Below are 24,108 nucleotides of genomic sequence, written 5' to 3' on the forward strand. Positions count from 1 at the left end.
CTCGCGGCCAAATTTTGAAGAAATGCTACGAAAAGTATTTTAAAATACACACAGCTGACCTTCAAACGAACACCAAAGTACGGCACTAGCTCGACGACAAAACATCCGAGTCTTCCACTCGCTATAGATAAAGCCCCCATGCAGAACCACGTAATGTGAAACCATCCGAATGCCGATGAAATGACGTATAGTTATGTGAAATGGAACAAACACAAAAGTGACTATGAGACAACATTCACCGAAATAAATAGACAAAGTAAGAAAGAAAGCACATGGCAAGAAAATTTAAATAAAAATAAATAGTTAAGAGGGACAGGGGGGGGGGGGCATTGAGAAGGTCATCAAAGCACAACAATACATTTCCTGTCATGAAGAACAAAAAGAGAAAAAAAAGACATTAATTAATTCAAGAATCTGCAGCTAACACTACCTGGACAAGGGGTAGTGCTATTGCAACCCCTTGATTCTCTTAAAGGGCCGGCGCAGTGTGTTCCGTATGGTGTGACACATGTTCTTGTTCGCACCTGCGACCCTTGGCCGCATGTTACAGAGCACGAGCTCCACTGGGACCACGTCTCTGCACCTGATTCACCTGTATGGGAGAAGGGCGACACTAGTTAAATGCAGCAACATGGTCCTGTTGACAGCCCAGGGGCAGGGCTAGCAGGACATGGGGGGGGCTCACAGGGGCAGGAGGGAGGTGGGGGGACAGTGCAGGGCAGGCCTGGTCAGGGTAGAGTCGGACAGGAAACATAAGAATTGTTAGAGGGGTTAAAGGGGGGGTCTGTAGTTTTTTTTTTACAGGAAAGTAACTGTGGGACAAGTTGTTTCACCTTCATGTGATCTCTGATGAATGCTTAAATGACAAACCGATTGATTGGATTTGAATGCAAAGTGTCCCCTGGCCTGCAATCGAAGAGACACACTCTGTTTGTACGTAGATAGTTTACAATGCATTTGCCTCAGCGAGGCTACATAGTTGAGCAATTAGTCTGGCATTTAATCAAAGATCACAGAAAAAGGTTTTGTCGTGGTTAAAATAATGAACAGTGGGCAGAGAGGTTACTGTACATCTCACTGCTTCATTTCATAAAAATAAAAAAATACTGTTTACATATGTATTTATATATAATTCATGCATCAATAAAAACATATTAATGTGTTTAAACAAATACAAAACAATATATAAAATCACCATAAGTAAATAAAACTTCAGAAGAATATGGTGACATGCAAAAAAAGACAACATCTGATAAAATAAAATGGATTTTGAATGGGTGTTAGTTCACAGCGTAGTGTGAGGTATGGTTTGTCCCTGCAGCAACCAAAGAGGTCTTTGCTACATTTTCCTTGACAGCCGTGGCGAGTCCACTGCGTTATAGGAGATGATAATGAGTAGGGATGTCCGATATTAGCGGCCTCCCGATATTATCGGCCGATATTAGCATAAAAATGTATATCGGGAAAATATCGGTATCGGTTTTTGAAAAAAAAAAAAAAAAATTTTTTTTTTTTGCTTTATAAATAAGTTACAGGAGTTCTTACTGTATATGGTGTGTGTGATATGAAATTTGAGCTTACCCTAATCACAATAATCCCCGCATATATCGGTATCGGTTGATATCGGTATCGGTAATTAAGAGTTGGACAATATCGGTATATCGGTTATCGGTAAAAAAGCCAATATCGGACAACCCTAATAATGAGAATTTCAAATGTTTTAGAAACAATCTTTGAATAATATTATGCTCTCCCAGGAGGTGAGGGGAAAGTGAACAAAAGGTTATGTGATTTTATTCAGCAGATCACCTTTGTTTGTAACAGCTATTGAATGTGGCCCAAAGCTTTGATACTGTATCTTTGTGCAACGGTTCAGGGAATATAAAAGTCTGGTGTTTGTGATTCAACCCTTTCCAATTTAGTAACATGACTTTGAAAACGTACCGTAGAATACTTGCATGCTGACATACAGTATCTGAAGTCTGAAGAATGTTGTTATGTGGGGCACTTATCTCATACTGAATAAGAAAACGACAACATAGGTCATTAATAATGGACCCATACTTTACTTGGGAAAGTTTTAAAAATTGAACGATAGGGCGAGCCTTTTTTGGTTACAGTCTCAAAGCCGAGAAATGCTGAATAAAGATGTACGTTGTGGCGAGGGCAGTGGGGGGCGGGCAGAGAGGGGGGGGTGGGGGTGGGATTCCAAAGCTATGATGGTCTGAGTGAAAAGAAGAATCAACTATTTCGGTGACAATGGTAGACAATCAAATTTCCAGTCAATGTAGTCTCCGAATAATTCATGTTTGATTACAGTTACATCAATTTCCCTTTTTTTTGGGCTTTATGCGTTACGGAAGTAATTTAATGCAGAACGTGTTTTTTTTTTCTCCACGCATTTTCAATTTCAGCTCTGAATACATTTATGTCATTGGCAAATCGTCAAATCATATTAAGGATTGTTGGGGCACAATGAGCCTCAAACTGTATAGTATCAAGGACATATTCAACCAAACAGGAGTCTAAACCCTACACTGAGTTTTGCTGATAAGAAATAGACTGAAAGGTGGATCAATTGGTTAGATGAGGCAGTACGGGGGAGAATGGAGAACAGAAAAGCACAGCGATGGGACCCGTTAAACAGGGAGATAACATACCTGCAGCTCGTATCGATGGGAGATGATGTTAGGATGTTAGTACAGGGTGATTTGCAAATCAAAATGATGATGAAAGGGGTGTTTCAACCATTGACAGTGATTTAAATGGAACAACACATAAGGAAAAGACTTCCCAAAATAGAAAGAAAACAAAACAAAATATCTTCATAGCAGCTAAATATAAAACCAACCCACTCTAACCCACTCTATACTCTATATACTGTAGAATACAACTAAGCTACATAATATAAGTGTTGCTTCAGCAGTGTCGTTAATTAATCATCACAGTACATTTAGTTTTTTATTATAAATGCTAAGGTGTAAGGTTGTAAAAGTCAGCATGACTTTACATTAATTTTAATTTATCCTACATTTATTAGATGTTGCACTAGACTAAGCATCATATGTTTCATTTATCACTAAGGGCAGCATCTATCAATTCATATTTGGCTAAAGGAGTGGGATTTTCGCTGAAAGACGTATAATTTCTCCCACCTTGGAGGAAATGATTAACTACATCAGGGGCCAAGGTTTTTTTTTTCTTTTTTTTCTTTTTACCTCCCATTTAATTAATGTTCTGTGAATAAACTGAATATATGAGTAATACTCTTGCCAACTCACTATGTAACAGTAAAACAAACACACCCACAAAACCCAATTATACTCCTTATTATAAGTAAATACTCTACCATATTTCTTGCTAGTTCATGTGTAGTAATAGCGTGTAATAGAGTGGGAGGAAATGATAATAAATAATGCAAAACATTGTCACTTAAAAAGTGCAGTACAAGAGAGAGCATGCAAGTGTGACTCAGATGAAATTACGTTTAGTTGATAATAAAAAAACAAACAAAAATAAAAAACATAACTATTGTATTACCAGTTTGTGCCATAAATTTAGCAGATTCGGCTTGCTCCTGCAGGGCCTTTGTGTCATGAACTGATCTTGGGCGCTGACTTTTTACTGTATGTTCTCCGATCATTCCATATTCTAGGGGGACAGAATAGAAAACTAGGTCTTAAACAGGATCTTCTGAGAACAAAACCTTATTATTATTATTACAGATTAACAGAATGTGCAAAGCAACTGCAATTGCATGGCTTGAAACAAAGACCACACCAGTATATACTGTATATCTATGAATATTATATAGCTTGTCATTTACTTTAAGTCAAAGAACAATGCAGCGAATTTATAAGGGTGAGTTGGAAGTATTAATTGAGCTTGAAAGCACAGCGTAGACACATAGCAAACATGCAAATAAAGTCTTGTCCATTTTTAAAACCCTATACTTAGTTGACCGGATTCCCAAGGGCTCTATACTAGGCCCCGCCCCCTGTTTTCGCAGTACACGAAATATCTTCGTTGAAAATAGCTTATCGACAAGCTCACAATGTGTCCCCTTCGCGACGCATTGTGAGTGTGTAGATTGGCTATTTTCCCCGAATGTAAGCCCCAGAATATAGGGATGCTACAGGTTTCAAGTGGTTAAGCCTCTTAATACAGTACTTCATCAGACCATCTAAACCCCTCCCCTCCTCCTGCCCACCCACCCCTCCACCCCACCCCCCAAGAAAAGAAAACGACAAAAGAAAATGAAAGTAAAAAAATGTGTAAGCCATCGTAAAGCCACAGAGAAGGGGTTCATGGACATAGCATGCTATTGATCCACAGCTTCCTATTCACTTCCTGTGATCTTTTTCCTTTCTGTTGCTGGTGTTAAGTAGGCTATACTATTGTCGTTCTGTGTTATTAGTCTGTTCTGTTTGTCTTTGGTTGACACAGTCCACGATATTGTGAGCCTTTGAGAAGAAAAAAAAATCAGACAATCAGATAAATGTATTCGGAGCTGTAATTGATGTTCTTTTTGTTGCCAATTAAACAACAAAGAGACGGGTACATTATCTAATTACTGTGCCAACACTACACTAAGAAAAGCCATGCCAGCAAACATGAAAAAAAAAAAAAAAACTTGACTTGAAATTCACACAGCAAAAGAGCACCAGCTGGTTAATTTCAATATAGGCCTACATGATCTAAACTATAGTTAGATAATATCAGTGACACAGCAACGTTTTGTGTGAATTGTCTTAACCAGCTGATGCTGAACTGTTTTTGCATCAACGTTTTACTAGCATTACTTTTTATATAGTGTGTTATCCAAATGAGATGTGTCCTTTTGGAAATAGGCAATGCAGATGATGCATTGACAACAGATTGACACATGGCGTGTTAGTACATTAGACAATACAATGCATCAACCACATGGTTTGATGCTTAAATCATCAAGTTTGATGTTGTTTGTTCTCTGAGGATTTTACCTATGCATAATTGTTATAGCCGTACATTGCTTATAAATGTCAAATACCCGTACAATTCATCTACATACTGTTCAGTATTCCAATCATTCCAATCAAAGCTTTAGATTTAGCAGTTCATTAGTTTGACTTGATTGCAGATAGTGACCGTTGCTGTCCAGTCCACTCATCAAGTGGTTGATGAAACCAAATAACATCAACAAACACCTCTAAAAAGAAAAACAATCTCCTCATTTCTAAAATAACTTCCCTCAGAGTCTAATTACAGTAGCATCAAACAACCGTGTTTCTGGTTGTTCTGGCGTTCTAAAAACACGGCAGGTTGAAACAAGCGGCACAACCACGCTTTGATCCTCAGTCAGATTTTCCCAACCCATGATTGCAAGTGACTGGCCTCGGAGCCACATTCAAAAGGCTTTTAGAAGTGATTTGATCCAGTGCACATGTTTGTCCAAATTAAGCTGTGTGCTGGAAGAGGAATGTAGACACCGGGCGATAAGACAAACAGCCAACAACAGTGCTGACGTGCAAGCGAAACAAGCGTAGCTACAACAGACACGTTGTCTGTAGTGTTGCATTTCATGCTCTGCGCCACTGTTACTTGCATCATGAATCAAATTATCTTCGTGATTATTCCTGATATGACAGAATCAAAGGGCTGTCTGGTTCAGTCAGCCTGATCCCATGGCAATTTGCCAGAAATCATACAAAATATCACTGCATCCGGCTTTCGTCAGGCCTTTGCGAAAATATATGAGCAGTCACATCCATTGAACAGACCGTCTTTTCAGGCTCTCCCAATAGAAATGACATCTGCACTATTTCAAAAGGCACACTCAAGCCTCATGACAGCGGAGTTGCTTTTCAATGGCCAAAAGTGGAAACATGAGCAAGGTTTTTTCTAAGTTAATTGCCTAGCCTAAGTTATTTTACATTATAATTGCCACACACAAAAAAAGCATTGATAAAATTCACAAAAGATCCAAACACTCAAAAAGATGACCATGACAGTTTTAATGAAAGGTTGACAAGCCTACAGACATTTCATTAGTGTACTCCACAGGCTTAAGTGTCTATACTCTTGTCAGCCCCTTATAAAAAAACTATTTAAGTCATTGTCATGTTTTTGACTGTGAACCTGGGAGTATCCTGATGACTCACCCTGGATGCCTTGAGTGCAGCAACGTTTTAACTTTTCATTTTAATTGACAAAAGGAGCTGCTCCAAGTGTTGTAAATCAGATCTTTTCAGAAATGTACTTCAAACATACTTAATAATTAAACTAAGCATCAGTTTTCAGTACATTTAGATGACCAAGGGAATATTTTGTTGAGTGTGATAACATAAGTAATGATTGTAGACATCTTGCCTGTATCACATACTGCAACGCTATAATTCACTACAGCATTACCCACTAAAGCAGTTAAGACAATTATCTTTAGAAAACAAACAACTTTGGGATCAAATCAATTGGCATATTGTATGACAATTCATCCATGATGAATCGAGGAATGATTTGACTATGTCACCCACATGAACCCTAGCATCCCTATTCTGGGCATGTCATATTGCGTGAAATTTGCGAAAACGGTCAAACATTGGCCTAAAAAAAGACAATCTACAAGCTCTCGACGTGTCGCAAGCCACGTTTTTTGTGAGCTTGTAGATCAGCCATGTTCAACTCGGAGATTTGGTGTAGAGGGGGAAAAAAAGGAGAGGTTCAACCAAGTACAGTAGATCCCTGGGGATCCTGGTCATCGAAGTATATACAGTTTTAAGTCACTAAATGTTTGACGATGATCATCGCAACCCAGAGAGCTCATCGGATGATGTTACTGTAATTATAAAGGCAGTCACTTGTAATCCTGGGTTGTTCCCAGCAGCTTGTCATGACTGATATACAACAAAGCTTGGCAACAAGAGAAGAGAAGGTCAAAATCTAATGATAGCATAACGCCACAAAGACACTTCAATGTCAAAGAATTATTAAACACTATTTATGGACTTCACATCTTTTGGGACGGATACTGTACGATTCAATGATGGGTTGCGGTTACTATTCATGTCTCGGAAACAAAACGGCGTTTCCGCTGGTACGACAGGAACAAATTACTGTACTTTGCATGATCAATCAGTTCGTACACGCAACAGAACGATTACTCTTTTCATTTCCAGAAAGCTGTGACATTGTGTCCTATAATGTCGTGTACAAGACAAGAAAGGCAGAAAGTGCAAAGGGAAAAGCACAGTGTTAAAGTGTATGTGACACCATGAAAGTACTGTACTGCAGAATAAGCACAATGCGGTTTAATTGAAGTGCTACAACAGTATTCATGCCTGTGGCTACGTGATGGTAAACATGGGAGACTCATTTTAATAACTAGAGGGGGCAGACAGAACAGCCTAAAACAACGTGTTGTGCTGCAAAGCAGACATCATCACATATCGTGCGTCCGGGGCGTCGTTGTTTAGATATTACCATGGTGGGCGACGTAGTCTTTTTGGGGGGTTGTGCCCGGGATCAGCCAGATTAAACTCAAAGGGTATACTCTAAATCAGTGGTTTTCAACCATTTTCATATCAAGGTCCATTATTTAATCGCCATTTGAGCCACGGACCACCATTTGATGAGACTCTCAGACCCAATACTTAGAATGTTTTGTTGTTCTTGGATAAGATTTTGTCCACAATTCCATCCATACTGTATTGGTGTTGGTTCCATAGGAGAGATAACAGGCAACACTTGATCAAAATAAAAATTATTCTACATTCTCCATGTGTAGACTTCTTGTAAATTAAGTAATGCAGATGTTTAACAATAATGTAACTCTTGAGAGCGTAAAATGAAACCAAATGGACCCGTAAGGGTCCATTTGGTTTCATTTTACGCTCTCAAGAGTTAAAGATCTATATGGGTCCATTTGGTTACCAACTCTCCATCATTTAGCTGGGGACCACCTGGAACCCCCTCAAGGACCACTGGTGGTCCCCGGACCACTGGTTGAGAACCACTGCTCTAAATAGGTCATGGATGAAGTAAGTTCAAATTATCAATGATAATTAAAATCATCAACGTCTAACATTTACAAAACATTTCAATACATATATAAACAGCAAAATCATCAGTGTTGATGTATCTATTTGTAACTCAGAGAGTATACAAAAGTAACTCTCTGAGTTATATATTAATACTGAGTATTTTCCTGTGTATACTGTACATTTTAATTGATGTCAATCAGCCATGACACTTGAACATTGATATGAATCAATGTCATATTAGGAAGACATTCATTCATGTTCAGCTTCTTCATTATCCACATAATTCTTGCATGCTTCCCCACAAAGCACCTGAAGGTTAAGCTCAATGGCATGCACAGCAACGCATGCATTGGCCTAAAGACAATGCTGTGAGTGTCGCGGCTGCAGTGGTGCAAGAAGTATGATTTACTTAACTTACTGTTACAAGCAAAAGGCCTGTATTCAAAATGTCCCTAGAGTAAAAGTACAAAAGTATTGGGTACTTGAGTAAATGTACTTAGTGTTACAGTTCAATTCCACCGCTGTTCGGGGTTGTCGTAGAAACCATTAGATTAGAGAGAGAGGTGCGGGGAATGACAAAAGTGCTGACCAAAGACACAGCGCTCAGTACCAGAGTATTAGCAGCCAAATGTATGGATGTGATAGTCCTTGGTGACTGTGGTGGTGCAGGACAACTAAGCAATAATCATTTCTATCCTTCTGGTCGGGTGGGGGGGAGAGAAGCGTCCCTTTTTTCCCCACAAGGTCAATGCCGCCGCAATCATTTTCAAATCAAGTGGATTTTGAATCCCTCCGACACAGTAAAAATCAGAGTGTTATTTGAACCCATTAAGACCTGGACAAGCACAATCTGTGTCATCTTTAGATTTGAGCTAAGAAGCATTATTTTACACTTTGGGCTATTCAAAAATACAGTAGCAGATCTACAAGCTCATAGCGCGGCACCGAGTGAGCTTGTTGATCTGCTCCCTGGAACAACATATTTTACAAATGTTCGCTTTAACAAATATATATTCAAAGATTTGCAAAAACAAATCACGATTAAAAAAAATTAGCCCAAAGACGTCTAAAAATGACACACAGAATGCGTTCCAGGCCTTAATGGGTTAAGTCTGTGAGAGTGTAAAATGTGCATTTGCTACTAATTGACTGTGTATTGTCACCTGGACTGGGAATTACGGTGCGATGAAAACAACAAAATGTATAATTCCTCATAGGCATTCTCTCTTTCTGTTACTTTGTCCCCAGCTCAAATCATTTTGGCTGTGTGCATAACGTCCGCCTTTTATGTTTTCGTGTTCTATTTGAATATATTTATATGTTTTAATATTTATGATTGTGTGATTACATATTAATAGCTGCCCCAGTGCCCAGTATAGTTGGCAAGGACAATGGGAATGACATCAATGGATTGTCAATGAGCAGACTGTGTGAATAGGCCACTGGAATAGAATATTCAGATTACAGCTGGGACGAGGCTTGGGGACAATGTGGCTCTTTATGCCAGTGGTTCACAAAGTGGGTCCAGGGGACCCCGGGGGGGGGGTCCTTGAGGGGGGTTCCAGGGGGTCCCCAGCCAAATGAGGAACGGTTTAACCTAGTAAGACCTGAAGAAGCGTCTGTGTCATTTTTAGATTTGAGCTAAAAAGCATTATTTTACACTTTGGCTATTCAAAAATAGCAGATATACAAGCTCATAGCGCGGCACCGAGTGCCGCGCTATGAGCTTGTAGATCTGCTATTTTTGAGAAAATTGTTAAAATTTGTGCAAATCTTTGAACATATATATTTTTTAACGAACATTTGTAACTCAAATCTTTGCTTCTGGGGGTCCCTGGAACAAAATATTTTGAGATGGGGGTCCGTTGCCAAATACATGTACATTTTGGGGTCCTTGACAAGTGAAAAGTTTGAGAACCACTGACATAGCAACACAAGTTAGGATTCAGAAGACATTTGTAGAATCGGCTTCAAGTCTTAATGGGTTAATTTCGCTGTTATTTCACCGGCTAGAAGTTAGCCGAATGAGAGAATGTATAATGACTATATTATAGGGTTCACACTCTCTCCACTGTTATCTCCCCCCGCCTGTAATAGAGAGAATTCTGTGCTGAATCTAATCTAGCAAAAAAAACAAATCCTCTCGTCGTATGGAGGTCCTTGGCACAAAATATTTTCAAGCGGGGGGTCCGTGGCCTAATTCGCATCAATTTGACATGAAAGCATTTTGAGAACCACTTACTGTATCACGGTTGTTGCCAGTGAGGCAAAAAACCCTGGTCTAAATCTATACGTTACATTTCTGTCAGCGGGTCGTGATGTTAGCTGTGTCAATGTTTGCGTTCTGGTTGTCTTTGCTGTCAACAGGCTTGCATTGCTGTTTAGCAGCTCCACAATATTGCTCTTTTTTTTTTTTAAAGATATTTTTTGGTTGTTTTTGTATGCCTTTATTTGGACAGGACAGTAGGCTGACAGGAAATTGGGAGAGAGATGGGGGGGAGACATACAGCAAAGGTCATCGGGAACGGGAGTCGAACCCACGACACGCTGTCAAGCTGGATTACCAGCTTATGTGGTACGCGCCTGGACCGCTAGGCCAGCGGACACCCATAATATTTCTCTCTGAAGTCGTCACATTCTGTGTAATGTTCTGGTTTTCTGTCCTTGGATCCTCTGGATATGAAGCATCAACTGACGGCGAAAAAGTACTAATTCATCCAAATTTACCTCCAAACATACTCCATAACAGACGTTATCAAATGTACCTCAATATCATAAACGACACAGAGTCACATATCTGACAAAATCGCTGCGGTGGTTTGTTCATTTTTGGAGCGCAGTTCTTATTATGACGCGATCTAAGATTTACCTATGGGATTTCCAATACAAAAAATAACGCTGTGACCCAGGGCCCAGGGGTAGTGGGAGTGACGTCAGGAAGTCGGTACTCTATTTACGCTCCGCCGTCCCGCACAGAAAATAGCTGAGCGAGAAGCTCACAACGCGTCGCATCGTGCTGCATTGCGAGCTTTAGATCGGCTATATATATATGTTCAGCCTACGACGCCCGTCGTACGACAAAGTAGTACAAATCATTCCTAACTAGGCGTGTCGCATGCAGACGCACACAAGGAAACACACAGGAGAAAACAGCGTGTTATTGAGCGAATAAAAAGGCTTAAATGAACTCTCTGGGCGGGCGGGCGCATCGCGCATTGGGCGTGACGTACCGTCATCGACGCCGCGCGGCAGCGCCTGATCCCTCTGCGTATAACGAGACATGTGAGGTTTAAACACAGCACAGTGATCATCACACGTTGCCCCCAGGGGACTGACTGGCCCCCCCGGTATAGACATTTCATTTTCCAGGGTCCATCTCTACACCGGCATGCGGACACATTCCATGTGTAATTTTATTGGGGAGGTAGTAAAAAAGAGGCCTGCCCGCCACATAGCCAATGACTGACGTGTGTAACCTTGCATGAAATGAGCCTTTACTCAAAGGGGCCCCTATGAGTAGCTTCTATCAGGGGTGATTCACTTCCTGGCCTTCCATGCCTGCCTGCCTGCCTGCCTTGACTGACTTGTCTGTCTGTCACCGATGTAGCCCTTAACCCTTTAAGAACGGGAACGCGTCTGTGTCGTTTTTAGACTTAGTTTGCTATTCAAAAATAGCAGATCTACAAGCTCGTAGCGCGGCACCGAGTGCCGCGCTACGAGCTTGTAGATCTGCTATTTTTTTTTAATCGTGAAAACGTGTGCAAATCGTTGACTGTATATGTTTTTTAAAGCGAACATTTTTAACTCAAATCTTTGCTTCTGGGGGGTCCCTGGAACTATATATTTTGGAATGGGGGTTGGCGGACAAATACATATAATTTTGGAGGTCCTTGACGTGAAAATGTTTGAGAACCACTCATGTAGAAACATACGTTTTTCAGAAAACTGTTATTTTGTAGAATCGGAACCTCAGGCCTCAACGGGTTAATGAGTAGCACTTCATTTACCACTGTGCTCTGACGAGCACCTCTTCTTAAAATATAGCCAAGCGTGCAACACCATGAAAGGGGGGTGGGGTGGGGGGGCTCTCTCTAACCACTAGCACTGTGTTCAGTGTGTTCTCTGAGGCAGAGAGACTGCACAATGCCAAAAAAATACAATAAAAAGAATGTTGGGCTGAAAATAGAACTTGACAAGAGAGAGGGGGAAAAAAGTGCGTATTGATATTTGTGGGGTATAAAAAATGTTTTAAAGCGGTGTAATCCGTGACTTTAGTAATGGTCCTACTCAGGATGGGAACTGCCCCGATGCCAATGCGTGAACGCTGAAGTTTCTATACTGTTGTAGCGGTATAGAGCCCATTTGGGAAGGCGAGATATTTCCCTTTGACTTTCATGCAATACCGTTTGTTGACCAGTAGTGGCCCCTACTGACCACAAGATCTTAGTGTCTCGATAGAAGAGCAGAGACGCATTAGTTAGTTACATTGTATTAACATTCTCTACTATACAGATTAGTTAAATAGCGATTTATTCGCACAAAGAAAAAGTTATGGATTGCAGCTTTTAAATCATTTCTATTTAAAACACACTGGATGTTGCTGGAGTGAACGGATTAATCGGCATGAAATGGCTTCCAAATATGCCAGTAACTGAAGAAGTTCCATGACAACTGTTTTAAATAATAGCCTAATCTCCATAACATTCTGAGTGGAAAAGGTCTCAAATGGCGAGAGCGGCGTAATTGGTCGTTAGAGTGTGTGGATAGAAACACCCCTGTTGGGTTTTATATGGGCTCGTTTATATTTCCTGAGGGTATTAGAGATTGCACAGTAGCATCAATTTGGGTTGAAGATCAAAGCTTGTTTTGGCTTAACGTGGGCCCCTCTTAACAAAAATAAACTGTCATTAGGAACAACTGGCAGATTACACAAATATGATCAAAATAACGTATAAATAATTGAGGAAAATCCAAATAATGCCGACCAAGAGGGTGTGGAAGAACTTTTCAATTTAACCCTTTAAGACCTGAAGCCATTTCTACAAATGTCTTCCCAACAGTATTCTGAAAAACGTATGTTTCTATGTCAGTGGTTCTCAAACTTTTTCATGTCAAGGACCCCAAAATGTATACTATGTATTTGGCCGCGGAACCCCATCTCAAAATATCTTGTTCCAGGGACCAAACTTTCACGATTTTTCAAAAATAGCAGAACTACAAGCTCATAGCGCGGCACTCGGTGCCGCGCTATGAGCTTGTAGTTCTGCTATTTTTGAATAGCAAAAGTGTAAAATAATGCTTTTTAGCTGAAATCTAAAAAATGACACAGATGCCTCTCCGGGTCTTAAAGGGTTCAAATATGATATTGAAATTTCTTAAGACATTCTATTGCTCTAGAGAGGCACGTAGCGTGTATGCTTCCTAATCTATACACTCCATGCACACCGCCTTATACTGTTGGCAGGGCCATATGCTTGAGCCATTCCAAAAAAACTCAATTAGGCCTTCATTAAGAAAATGAGGGGGTTGCACACAATCAGATACAAATTACGAATTGTCCTCCGAGACACACAATTATCCATCATATTCCTTCAGCCATCTGTTTGCTTCCTGTTGACTTTCCTAATGACTTCAGATTGAGGCCAAATTAGCATTCTGCTGAACTGCAAACTCTGCACCTCATGAAAAGTCATGTGAAGTGTAGAGGCAAACGGTAGCGGGGGGGACGCGCAGTCAAAATAAATGTTTCTATTGCAGATCACAGATGCAATACAGTACTTGAGGAAATCGATTTGCCAGTGGCGGAAAGTACATTTACTTAAGTATTACTTAAGTATTTGTACTTGAGTATTTCCAATATTTTTACTTGTACTCCACTACATCTCAGAGGCAAATTGTGTACTTTTACTCCACTACAATTATTTGAAATCTTTACTTACTAGTTACTTTGTAGATTTGTATTACTAACCACTTCAGCCCTATATACATTCCGGCCATTTGAAAATAGCCGATCTATAAGCTTGTGAGCTTGTGGATCTGCTATTTTCAAAAGATGTTTATACATTTGAAACCTGTGAAATGGGACGTTCTGCAAAATGAGTACTTTTTACTTTTGGTACTTTAAGTACATTTTGATACCAATACTTTTGTACTTTTACTCAAGTGAATTTTTAATTCCCGACTTTCACTTGCAAGAGTACTTCTACATTGCAGTATCGATACTTTTACTCAAGTAAAACATTTGAGTACTTCTTCCCACCACCGCAGATCACAGATGCAACACCGCACACGAAATCGATTTGCAAGGATTACAACGATAATTTCAAACGGTGCGAGTCAAGTAACTGCCACCGAGCAGTACCTCAAAGAGCAACCTAGATGGAGCTCTGACGTTATCAAAACACGGCATCAAAAGGGCCCTGTTGTCGGTGGGCCCTGAGCAAATCATTTGACCACTTTGCCATTTACTTCAGGGAGTGTTTCTGTTGTCATATTATTTATGTGTGGAAAGCAGCACTGCAAGTCATCAAAACATTTGCTAGACTGAGTTTCTGTTCTGCTGCACAAACGTACACTGTACACACTCTGGAGTGAAACGTCCTCGGGCGAAATAATCAGTTCTGCAGTATTTTTTTCGGCCTTAAGAATCAAAATACACCAGAACCTCGCACTACACAACAAACAAAGTATTTTTTACTCAAAAAATAGAGAGATGCGTTTTCTTATCGTTTATTCTAGGCGTGAGAGATGTGTTTACGCGCGGCACAGCCATGTGGCGCTGTCAGAAAATGAATGGTCCAATGGTGTTCTTTAACCCTTTTAGACCGGGAACGCATCTGTGTCATTTTAAGATTTCTTTGGGCTATTTAAAAATAGCAGATATACAAGCTCGTAGCGCGGCACCGAGTGCCGCGCTACGAGCTTGTAGATCTGCTATTTTTTTTTGAAAAATCCTGAAAATGTTTGAATATATATTTTTTAAAGCGGACATTTTTAACTCTGTTACAACTTCTGGGGGTCCCTGGAACAAAATATTTTGAGATGGGGGTCCATGGCCAAGTACATTTTCATAAAAACTGACAGCATTTAGAAGACTGTACTTAGTAAATATATATATTCAAAGATTTACACACATTTCAACGATTCTTTTTCAAAAATAGCAGATCTACAAGCTCGTAGCGCGGCACTCGGTGCCGCGCTACGAGCTTGTAGATCTGCTATTTTTGAATAGCCCAAAGACATCTAAAAATGACACACAGATGCGTTCCCGGTCTTAATGGGTTAAAGCAATGCCAAGGTCACAGCGCATAACTTTCAAAATCAACAACCTTTTTTTCCCCCTTAGAAGGGACACTGCTGAACCACCCATGACCAAAAACTGGGCCTGCTGCAGGGAACACAAAATGAAAGGACCACTGTGTACCCGCGGAAACCAGGACGGACGCAGATTACTAATGAAACCGGTTCACACACAAGTGTCAGGAGGAGAGTGTAGCAGCTACTTAGTTTACACTGTATGAAAGATAAAAGACCCAGAACATTAACCTCATTATGCTTATATAGCAAGTACCACGAGAGAGACACAACAAAGGATATTAAACTAAATACATCAAACTTTAATAATAATTCAAGGTAGGGTAAGTGATATGTTTGTTTTTTTGTTAAATAGGTTAAAGTACTATATTCTGATAGTAATCATTGCAACAGAGCGTTTGTTCGGTCACATGGGTCTCTCCAGCTCTTTAGTAAACAGAATATAGTACATGTTCAGGTAGGTGACAACATTTAAGCCAATCAGGAGAGAGCACTGAAAATGCACCTTCTGTTTAATAAAGAGCTGGAGAGACATGGGAGACTCTGTTTTACTGAACAAACACTCTATAGCAATGAGTACTATCAGAATATGGAGCTATTTAACACTTATTTTAACCAAAGTAAATCACATACCCTACCTTTAACCGCTTTCAACCTGGCGTCTGCTATTTTGGCCATGGCATTACAGGCAAACATTTTCAAAAGAAATTCCCTAAAATGTCAAAATTTTCCATTTTTAAATTAAAATAGCGATAACGGCTCACAACCTGAGCTTGTAGATCGGCTGTTTTTTCACTCCCTGTCACACGACAAAGTATATTTGGGCCTGAGTGGGTTTAAAAGATAAACGGCAAGCTTCAGAGTACAGAAATCTATGATCCTAAAACGATCTAATTTAGCAATTTCTGCACACAGGCACCTCAAAACAGGACGGGGGCCTCTGATTTTGACAGGCAGGCGCGTTTGATTTGGATCAGTGACTATAACTCATCCTTTGAGTGGGCTTTCTTTTTTTAATTACAGTATTGCTAAAGGGATATTTGGAAAGCTATGGGAGAAAGAAAACGCTTTGGCATGGGCGCCCGGGAACGCGCACAAACCCCCAGAAAGACGACCTGGCAGTCACAGAGACACTGCCAAGCCTCAACGCCGCCCATGCCAAGCCATGCATCTGTCAAGTGAGAAACATGACACATTTTTTAACACCTTTGCAGCCGCAGCCAATTTTCAAAAAGCATACCTCGTTCCTTTTCCAAGTCGTTTTTTGCTTTGGCGTACAAAGAAATGACCTTCGGTTTAATAGAAGGGGTTGGGGGGTCCATTGAAAAATATTCCGCCCTAATTTCCACACTAACTGAAAACGAATGCCAACGGAAAAAAAAACGAAGAAAAAAAACAATATATGCCTTCAGACTAGTGGAAGAAAATGTGATACAATAGCCATATTTCATATCAAGATAAAGTATTTCCAACAGCCTCTAATGAGACTTTCATAATTCATGCTGTCAGCTTTTCCACAGCACTTGTCCGATTCCTTTTGCAGTGGTAAAAAAAAAACCTCCTGCTACTGTTACAGTTCGTACTGCCAGCCTGCATCTATCAGCGCAGGGGACATTGTGTCACATGCGGGGACTTAGTCATGAGGAAGATGCCTGCAACATGCGCTGTCCTCCATGGCTCACTGAATACTATGCAGGACTCGGGCCCAATTTATACTTGTCACCAGTTGTGGAAAGTAACTAAGTGCATTCACTCAAGTACTAGTACTTCAGTAACTTCAGTTTTCTGTACTTTTACTTATTTCTACTCCATTACATCTCAGAGGCAAATATTGTACTTTTACTACACTGCAATTATTTGAAAACTTGAGTTACTAGTTACTTTGTAGATTTTGATTATTATTACAAAACATACATTACCCACTTCAGCACTACATACATTTAGGCCATTTGAAAATAGTCGATCTACAAGCTCACAATGCGTCGCGATGCGACGCATTGTGAGCTTGTAGATCTGCTATTTTCCCAAGATTTTTATACACTTGAAAACTTGTGAAATGGGACTTTTTTTTGCATAACGAGTACTTTCTACTTTTGGTACTTTAAGTACATTTTGATACCAATACCTTTGTACTTTTTATGCAAGTACATTTTGAATTCCGGACTTTTACTTGTAACAGAGTATTTCTACATTGCAGTATTGATACTTTTACTTAAGTAAAACAATATTTTCCCACCACTGGATGCCTGCAACATGGCTCACTGAATACTATGCAGGGACTCGGGGCCCAATTTATACTTGTCACACGCCGAAAGCAGACGATCTATATAGATCGTCTAACTTTCCCATCTCGCAGTGCTGGTAGTACGGCGGAGCATAAATTAGGCGTTTAGTCATGAGGACGATATAGCTGCAACATGCCCTGTCATGGCTCATCCACTGTGCTCATGTTAAAACAAATATACTCCCCTAAATAATTAAAAGGACATACTGTGCTCTGTATGAGTGTCCTCTGACAACTGGATTCACATGCTCCTCATTTAATGTATTCTGATGCTCTGTGACATAATACTGTACACTAGCCTACACAGTGTGTAAAGTGACTAAGTACGTTCACTCAAGTACTGTACTTAAGTACAAATGTACAATTTGGAGGTACTTTTACTTTACTGGAGTATTTCCAATGTTCAATACTTCTACTTCTACTCCACTACATCTCAGAGGCAAATATTATACTTTGCCTCTGAGATTATTTACTCCACTACAATTATTTGAAAACTTTAGTTTCTATTTTGCAGATATAAATTATGTTATGAAAAACACATTAACCACTTTAGGCCTATTTTATGCATAGGCTATTTGAAAATAGCCGATCTACAAGCTCACAATGCGTTGCATCGCGACGCATGTGAGCTTGCTATTTTCAAATATTTTTGTACTTTTACTTTTGGTACTAGTAACATTTTGAACACAGGCATTTTACTTGTAACAGAGTATTTCTACACTGTGGTATTGCTAGTTTCAAGTAAAATATCCGAGTACTTTTCCACCACTGACAGTACAGTATAGGGAGTTTCAGATTCCTAGCATTGAACGTGGCAAGGTAGAGAAAACATTTGCTGCTCAAGGCGACATTTCACAGCAATATGTTTTACTCCCCTCATGTTTATGAAATGCCAATTACTTTGATTAAAACGGTTGTGCATGTAAATGGGCAGTTATATGATTATCTGTCAGTCGTACTACATGGCATAACTGGAAGAATTATCTTTCCAACATAAACACTTATTTAACCACTTTCACCCTGGCTTCCCTATTGTGGATACTCCACTACATCTCAGAGGCAAATATTGTACTTTTACTCCACTACACTCCAATACAATTATCTTAAAACTTTAGTTAGTGTGGTTGCCCTAACAGGGCAACCAGACTATAGTACTCTATACACTTTATTTATTTGTTTCCATCTTTATAGATAAACTTTATTTCAAACCGCTATTTCTCCCACAGTTTTTATCCCCTAATGTTGTGCCATATATCAAAATGACCGTCTAAATCGGGAATCGTGCGCGTGTATAGGGCTAAGAGATTGGTTGAATAGTTTAATTGATATTCATTTATTAGTGCCATTAAATGTCCCCATTCACTTTAATGGAAAAGTGAAAAAACTCAAATTCAAGTATTTTTTTCTCAGAAACCGTAAGAGCTACAGTTATCAGATTTGGAGGGATAATTCATAATATTGTCCGAAATTATTGAGAAAAATATCACACCTTTCGGCCTCATGGTGGCGCTATAACAGCCCCCTTTACGTTTTGGACTGTAACTCTTGAACCGTAGGTCCGAAAATCAAAATTTCTTTTCACCTGGATTCCTTGGGTCACTACGCATCTCCCCATATAGGCCACGCCCATTTGCGTCAGGATAGATTTTTTGATATTGATTTATTTCTGCATTAAATTTCCCCATCCACTTTAATGGGAATTGCAAAAACTCCCATTCAAGTATTTTTTTCTCGGACACCGTAAGGGCTACAGTTACAAGATTTGGAGGGGAGGTTAATAGTTTTTTGCGAAATTATTATGAAAACAATCACACCAGTCGGCCACATGGTGGCGCTATAACAGCCCACTTTACCTTTTGGCCTATAACTCTTGAACCGTAGGTCGTAAAATCAAAATTTCTTTTTCCCTGGATTCCTTGGGTCATTACGCATCTCCCCATATAGGCCACGCCCATTTGCGTCAGGATAGATTTTCCGCCATTTTGAATTTTCTTCAAAACACACTTTTTGCTCCTTTTCCTACAATTTTTTTCCAAATCTCACACAAATCGGTACACGGTTTTGATTTCAAAAGCCTCCGACGTTATTCCTCCCGGCCTATTCCTCGAGTCCCGGCGGCCGCGACCGGCGTCGGCGCAACCACACTCTGCAATTTCCCCGGAATTGCGACGCGTCTAGTTACTAGTTACTTTGTAGATTATTATTACAAAAATATATTACACACTTCAGCCCTATATACAGTACATTTCGGCCATTTGAAAATAGCTCACAATAGCTCACAATGCATCGCGATGCGACGCATTGTGAGCTTGTAGATCTGCTATTTTCAAAATATTTGTATACATTTAAAAACTTGTGAAATGGGACATTCTGCACAATGAGTACTTTCTACTTCTACTTTGATACCAATACTTTTGTACTTTTACTCAAGTAAAATTTTAATTCTGGACTTTTACTTATTATTACTTTTACTTAAAGGGCAAGACCACTTTGGTAGAGGTTTGGGTTGTGTATTTACCTTACCATGATGTAACTCCAAAGGTGGGCAAGAAATAAAAAATAATTGCTCCATTGATTAGAAATTCATAATTCAAAATATGCTCCTCATTGACTTACATTGTACGGTAAAACAGCTCTCAAAGTCACTCTTTTAGCACAAAAATGAACGCAAACAGAGTTGATTCAGACAATATAGAACATCACCAAACCCAGTACTGTTTTTTTTTTAAATAAAAATGTCAACTTCCTGTTGATTTTGCCATTTTTAATAGTAGAAACCCCGGACTGGATCGGCGGATCCGGATCCAGATCTTCAAATAGTAAAATCAACAGGAAGTTGACATTTTTATAAAAAAAACAAACAGTACTGGGTTTGGTGATGCTCTATATTGTCTGAATCAGCTATGTTTTGGTTCATTTATGTGCTAAAAGAGTGACTTTGAGAGCTGTTTTACCGTACAATGTAAGTCAATGAGGAGCATATTTTGAATTATCAATTTCTAATCAATGGAGCAATTATTTTTGATTTCTTGCCCACCTTTGGAGTTACATCATGGTAAGGTAAATACACAACCCAAACCTCTACCAAAGTGGTCTTACCCTTTAAGTAAAAAAATTTAGTCATTTTTTCACCATTGGTAAACGCCACAGTATGTAAAACCCGGGCACTCGGGTGGTGCAGGGGTAAGCTATAGCTGTCCACCACCACAGAGTCTAGAGGTTCAAATCCACCGCTGTGTGTCCGGTTGGGGTCAAGCGTTTATTATATGAACAACAAGGGCCGTGTTTGGGGGAGGGAAGCCGGGTGTGGAGAGGGAAGCCTTTGTCGGCGCTCTAGTGACTCCCGTGGGCTGGGGTGTGAACTGTCAGCGGGGGTTGTTGACCGGGACGAGTACGATGGAGACACTACGTCCTCCCGCATGGGGGCTTCCTCGCTGTCAGGTGAGCCAGTAGGTTATACAAGAGCGATGTGAGCACAGGAATGTGTGGGGAGGGTTAATTGGCATAATGACTAAAATGTGCACAGAATAATTGGCTGTTCTAAATGTAGAAAGGGCAACATTATGGGGCAGAATGGAGAGGGGTGTGTCTACACCTTGGACTGCTACAGCGTCCTTGGGGGCGGGGTACCAGGGGGTAAGCAAAAGTGGTTAATACAGCGTCACGATCATTTTTACCATTTTAACTATTATTTTATACTTTAGCTATTAAAAAATAGCAGATATACACGCTCATAGCGCGGCACCGAGTGCCACGTGTTATGAGCTTGTATTATGTATTTTTCAAAGTGAACATTTTTAACTCAAATCTTCACTCCTGGGGGTCCCTGGCACAAAACATTTTCAGATGGGGGGTCCACGGCCAAATATATATATCAATTTAGGAGTCCTTGGCATGAAAATGTTTGAGAACCACTGTGCTACAGAACAGATTCACCCTCTTTAATGCAGTCTATCCTCTATCCCACTCCAGTGGAGATAATTCATCCAGTTCAAGTAAGGTAACGGGGGAGGGATTAGAAAGGCGTTCGATGGCACTAAACAACACTAGCTGTTTTTGTGTACTGTGTGAAATTTAAGGCTATTAGCCCTCAGTTTCCATCCGAATAGCTGTTAGAGCAGCTTTAGCGGTGGTGGTGGAGAATGAAACTAAATCAGCATTGCTGACCAACATTGTCATACACGTCATTATTGCTTCCTCGTCCATGACCACATAAGACTCCATAGTTCCACGTATTGGGTCTCGTAATAATTTGTATCAGTGACTGAGTTTAAATGGCAGTTTAATAGTAAGAAACCACAAAAAAATCTCTGTATATTTATCCTGGCTGTAATTTGTGTCTGAGGGGCGCTGTGCAGCGATCCAGCGTTTGCATGTGTGCAGTATGCAGCCCTCTGTGCATTCTAATCTGTGAAGATACATACAGTGTAAAAACAGACATCGATTATATGGTCTGTGTCCAACAAGATACAGACATAAACTATTTATTGCCTTTGCTTATGCCATTGAAGAAATATATCCTGGAATATTTTTTTCACATCTCTCTGCGCTAAGAGGGAAAATATTGCCTGATTGCTCTTGCTCTCTCATAGTCCCCTATTTACAGCACAATTACGAGCAATGCAGTGTGCACTGTTGGATGATCTATTTATATACAAAGATTGCTAGTGTCCTGATGGAGAATGATTTTCCTTCTCGTATAATTTTCTGCTACTTAATACACTGTATGGTGAATAAAATAGCATACTTCTCTAGAAACAAAACATCTTCCAACTGGATTCCTCACATTCACAAATACAAGAAGATTTGACATACTGTAGCTATTTATTTTCTGCTGCACCATTTTTCGAAACATCACCTTTGGTAGTAATGATTTACTAAATATCCATGAAAGCATGATCCACTGTAGACTCTTTTCTTTTCTTTAATTATACAGGTACATCAGATATAATACATACTGTACTAGTGAAAATGTTTCATATGCACCGGCTGGTAGTCTGAATTAGATGTGTGTGTATTACGAAGGCTTTTATGACTGATCTACATTACGAGATGTGGTCCCTCCACTTTGAAGAACCGCACAAGTTCAGATAGGACACGTAGCCACAATTAGTCTACAGCAGTGTCAACAGCTGAACCCTGTTGCAAACTAATTACTGAATCCAACACTCTGGTGGCCCAATTAGTGATACAGATGACAATTTATGTCATTAGCTAAACTTCGGTACTGTACTGAATATTCAAATGTTCTTCTGAAGATTTACATAATACGGGAGTCTTTACTCTTTTAATTTTTATGGTCATATGTCATGACTAAAACTAGGACTGTTATACTTTTTACAATTATTTTTCAAATGTTACAAATGAAAACATATGTATTCAAGCTATATAACATTGTCACATACTATCAATGTGTATTAATTTAAAAATAACATTGTTAGGCAAGAAAAAACAGATACCCAATTTGGATATCTGGTTTTGCGTTATGATATCTGGTTTTGTATTATGCATTGTGGGTTTTATAATCTGTTCATTATTATGTATGCTCACTTGAACTTCATGTTGGGAGCACACAAAGACCAGAGCAGTTGTTACTGTAGTTTATCTCAGCTAAATATCAATATTACTAAAGGAATTGACTCAATGGGAAGATATAGAAATAGTGGAGCCGCTCATATAAACCAGTCTGCAACTGAGAAGAACAAACAAAATGTTGACTAAACCCTTAGGCCAGTGAAAGCGCAATGTACCTATTAATTATGCCAGATTTGAAAATGAAGAATTGGAGTCAAACACGTGTATCTCAATGCACGGAAGGGGTGCATGGCTTTCAATAGTCTAAATCAAGTCCTAATGGAGTATGAAATTACTTATCAATGACAGCCCCTTGTTATTATGCTGCTGCAGAGGCAGTCAAGAGTGGCATAAGTATTGGAAATTAATTGTTTTTTAATGCGTGCAACTCCAGCACCCACAGCCATGCACCATTACACTGTTCAATTAAGCCGTTCGTTCCACATCTTACTGTTGGCCAATGTATGGAATGTATTATCACACCACAAAGGTTTTCACATGTCCTAGCATGTTGCCATGTCCAGAATGTTATGTATTCATAACAACTGTTAAATACAGCACGCACGCGCGCACACACACACACACACACACACACACACACAGGATGTACCCTCATAGCCGATTAACGGACTGTTCGGTTGCTTTAGTCTTAGTCGACCAAGACTTTGTAAGTTCATTAGTCGTTCTTTATGCTTTTTTTCCATGTACATCTCTTGTAAACTCTAGACATAACCTTTAATTCTGCCAGTCTGTAACATCCAAAAGCCAGCAGCCATTGTGAAATCAACATTAGAATATTAGTTCTCAACCTCGCCATCTGAAAAGACTGTTCTCTGCATGATTGTATGCGAAAAACACAACTTAACAGATTTGTTGATTCAATGTGTTGTTAAATCAACCAACCGATTAGGACAATTT

General features: G+C 39.7%; 1 protein-coding gene across 3 annotated transcripts in view; it reads right to left on the reverse strand.

Moving 5' to 3' along the window:
• Positions 1 to 24,108, reverse strand: part of adgrb3 (adhesion G protein-coupled receptor B3) — a gene marked incomplete at its 5' end in the record, with an annotated part of 241,850 nt that overhangs the window by 152,298 nt on the left and 65,444 nt on the right. For all 3 annotated transcript variants that reach the window (XM_084076725.1, XM_084076727.1, XM_084076726.1), the window contains 2 exons: positions 431 to 592; positions 3,541 to 3,651. In XM_084076725.1, the coding sequence (XP_083932851.1) occupies positions 431 to 592; positions 3,541 to 3,651 (273 nt within the window). The remainder of the gene's footprint in view (positions 1 to 430; positions 593 to 3,540; positions 3,652 to 24,108) is intronic.

Source organism: Gymnoscopelus microlampas (genome assembly GCF_963454915.1).
Source record: "Gymnoscopelus microlampas genome assembly, chromosome: 13".
Lineage (NCBI taxonomy): Eukaryota > Metazoa > Chordata > Actinopteri > Myctophiformes > Myctophidae > Gymnoscopelus > Gymnoscopelus microlampas.